General features: G+C 61.5%; 2 protein-coding genes across 2 annotated transcripts; one reads left to right on the top strand and one right to left on the bottom strand.

Annotated features, from left to right (window-relative positions):
* Window positions 1-183: 183 nt before the first annotated feature.
* On the top strand, window positions 184-1,530 carry AMSG_11526 (uncharacterized protein; the record flags this gene model as incomplete). The annotated part of the gene is made up of 2 exons (XM_013897154.1): window positions 184-1,202; window positions 1,389-1,530. The coding sequence occupies 2 exons, from the start codon at window positions 184-186 to the stop codon at window positions 1,528-1,530; spliced, it is 1,161 nt and encodes a 386-aa protein (XP_013752608.1).
* AMSG_11525 (uncharacterized protein) lies at window positions 1,439-2,702 on the bottom strand (the record flags this gene model as incomplete). Its single annotated transcript, XM_013897153.1, has 1 exon — window positions 1,439-2,702. A coding segment is annotated over one exon (1,163 nt), but the record flags the coding sequence as incomplete, so codon positions are not given.
* Between the last annotated feature and the right edge of the window lie 449 nt (window positions 2,703-3,151).

Here is a 3,151-nt window from a genome sequence, read left to right as displayed (position 1 = left end):
TCTACCTTGCTCCTCGCCCTTGTCCTCCCTGCTGCCGCTACACTTGATGCGGATGTTGGCCTTGGTCCAGGTGCACACCTCGTGTATGAGGCACCAATTAAGATCACTACTGGCTTCCTGCCTCCCATGTCGGGAGTGCCTACCTTTGTGGCTGGCTCTCTAGCTCCGATCAGTACCAAGCCCATGCCGCCCAGTGACATCCTCATTTCTTCGCCCATGTCAAGTCCTACCATGCTTGGCAACCAGGGCAAGAAGGCCTGGCATGTCAATCCCATCGATCTGACACACCAGACATCGGCCGCCACCTTTGGTCTCCTCTCGGCGGTCGGGCCAGATGCACACGCCATGATCGTCCTCGCCAACGCGGACGATGGCCTTGTGTACGCCAACATGTCGGCCGCCCCCGTGGGATTTTCGCAGCCACTCGTGCCGGTCTATCCCGGTATCCATCCGTCGGCCCTGGTCATGACCGCCATCTCCGCCCCACATCCTGCGCAGGACTTGGTCATGGTACTGCCAGGCGAGGCAGAGAGCAGTCCGGACACTCTCGCGTGGATGGCCAATACTCATGGCAGCGGGCATGAGTTGTCGACGCCCATTCCCGTCTTCTCCAACGCCAGCATGAGCCGGCCGATCCTCGCCGACGTCGACGGCGACGGCCTCGACGACGTCCTCGTCTTCAGCTCTTCATCACCTGCTGTCTGGCTTGTTCGCAACAAGGGCTCTGACGGTGGTCTCGACGCGCCAGTCCTCGTCTACCAAGGCCCGGTAGAGGCAACGGTCACCGCGATTGCCGTAGGCCATTTCCCTGGCCCTCGCGCCGACATCATCGTCGCCGTTGAAAACTCGTCCGTGCCGACTGCCTTTGTCGTCCGCGTTGTCCAGACTGCACCGATGACCTTTGTTGTCGGCGAGTACATCGCCGAGCCTGGCACAATTGGAAGCCAGGTGCCTGACATGGTCACTGTCCCGGCCCTTGTCCCAGACGGGCCCGACACGCTCATCATCTCAGCCTACACATTGGCCAAGATCTTCCAGCTGACGCCCACCGGATCGGCGGCGTGGAACCGGACCACCATCCCAAGCAAGACTGGCGCGGTTCGGCTTCTTGTCTCCAACCTCTTTGACTCGCCGTCTGCGCCTGGTCGTGATCTTGCTGCCATGGGTCTCATTGCGGTCATGGCCTACCCTGCCACCAGTGTGTCTCCGCCGTCGCCTCCCGCTCCGGCCTGTCCTCCACCACCGCCATCGTCTTCACCGCCATCGCCATCGTCTTCACCGCCATCGCCACCGCCATCGCCGCCATCGCCGCCATCGTCGCCGCTATCGCCGCCGTCGCCGCCGTCGCCGCACCCGCCGGCACAGGGACCCTCTACCTTCAATCCGAGCCCCACACCTATCATTCTCGCCGCAGTCGGCGCCGTCGTCGTATGCGGCCTGGTGCTCGCCATGGTCTTTATCATCCGCCGCCGTCGCAACAGCCAGCGCTTGGAGCGATCCCCTCTCCTCGGCATCAACCGCGGCGCCTAAGTAAAGCAGCTAACGGGCGGGACCGCTTGCGGCGGCGGCATCGACGCGCGGGTCGGCTGCGAGCAAGGCAACGACGTGGTCGTGTCTGTTCTTTGCGGCCAACCGAATAGAGATGTTGTTGCTGACACACGGATCGACGCGCGGATGAGCCAGAAGCAGCGCGACGACCTCTGCATGCCCGGCCATGCTCGCCACTTGCAACGCGTAGTTGTTGTCTGTCGATGGATCCACAGCTGGATTCGCAAGCAGTTGCTGCACAATCTCGGTGTGGCCTTCCCTCGCTGCCCACGCAAAGGTGCTCTTGGTGCTCCGGGACTCGAATGCCCATGTGTTGCCAACGATCAGCTCGGCAATGTGCGTGTGCCCCTCGCGGATGGCACAATCGATGGCAAGGTCGTAGTCCCTGGCCCGGACGCTAAAGCGCGGATGGGCGAAGAGGAGCGCCAAGGTGTCGGCGTCCCCTTCGCTAGCCAGCAAGGCAAACTCGGTCTCGGAGATGGATGACGGGCTGACGCGCGGATGCGCCAAGAGCATCTTCAAGATGTCAGTGTGACCATCGGTGACAGCTGTCCGAATGGCAAAGCCGCCCTTTGCCCCCGGATTGACATACGGATGGGCCAGCAGCTGCGCCACGATGTCGGCACGGCCGGCGGCTACGGCCACCCGGAGCGGAAAGTCGTCATCGGGTCCGGCATCCACGCCGCTCTCCTCCAGCAATCGCTCCACAAGACGAGGCAAACCCTTCACTGCTGCCGCCATGAGCATGGTGGTCTTCTCGTTGTCGTCGGCCAGCTCCACCAGCTCGAGCGCCAGCTCCTCCATCTCCTCGCCGCCGCCGAGAGCAATGATACTCCCCATGCCCATCCATCTGTCATCCGTCAACCATCGCAAGCCCATGATCGTCTGTCGCCTCCTGATCTTGATAGCTGCGCGGCTCTTCATGACCGCCACCACCACCTTCCGCCACCACTCGTCATCCATGGCTCTGGCCATGGCCACGCGCTCCATGCGGGACTTGGACCACGATCGCCGGCCCAACTTCTCGATGAACCACAGTTCGATGAACTCCTCGATCTCGGCCTGCCGCATCATGGCTATCCACGCCGATCGCCACCATCCATGCGCCATACAGACATCGAATCCGCCGAGTGCCCGTGCCTGTGCCTGACCATGGTGTGAGCCGAGGAGTGCGGTATGGAGTCGGGTGCAAGTCGAGGCGAGGGCGACCACATCGCGTCCGGAGAGCATTCTGAGTGTGTACGCCACGAGATGGATGAGTTCTGTGGGGAGGGACGTGATCGTTGCCATGCCTCTCGCTTGCTGGCTCGGAGAGAGGTATCTTCCCCTGCCGAATACGATGCCGATGCCACACTCGGTCTGTTTCGGGACCGTTGCGGACACCTTTCGCATCCGACGATTACTCAACGTTACCCTAATCGTTCAACGATTAACTCTTGTACCCACAATCGTGCAACGATTCCGGTTCGTTACAAGGATCGACCAACGATTAACTCTCGTACCCACAATCGTCCAACGATTCCGGTTCGTTACAAGGATCGACTAACGATTAACTCTCGTGCCCGCAATCGTCCAACGATTCCGGTTCGTTACAAGGAGTCGA

The sequence above is a fragment of the Thecamonas trahens genome, assembly GCF_000142905.1.
Source record: "Thecamonas trahens ATCC 50062 unplaced genomic scaffold supercont1.101, whole genome shotgun sequence".
NCBI lineage: Eukaryota > Apusomonadida > Apusomonadidae > Thecamonas > Thecamonas trahens.
The sequence above is the reverse complement of the archived record's forward strand: the minus strand, read 5'-3'. Positions and strand labels throughout refer to the sequence as shown.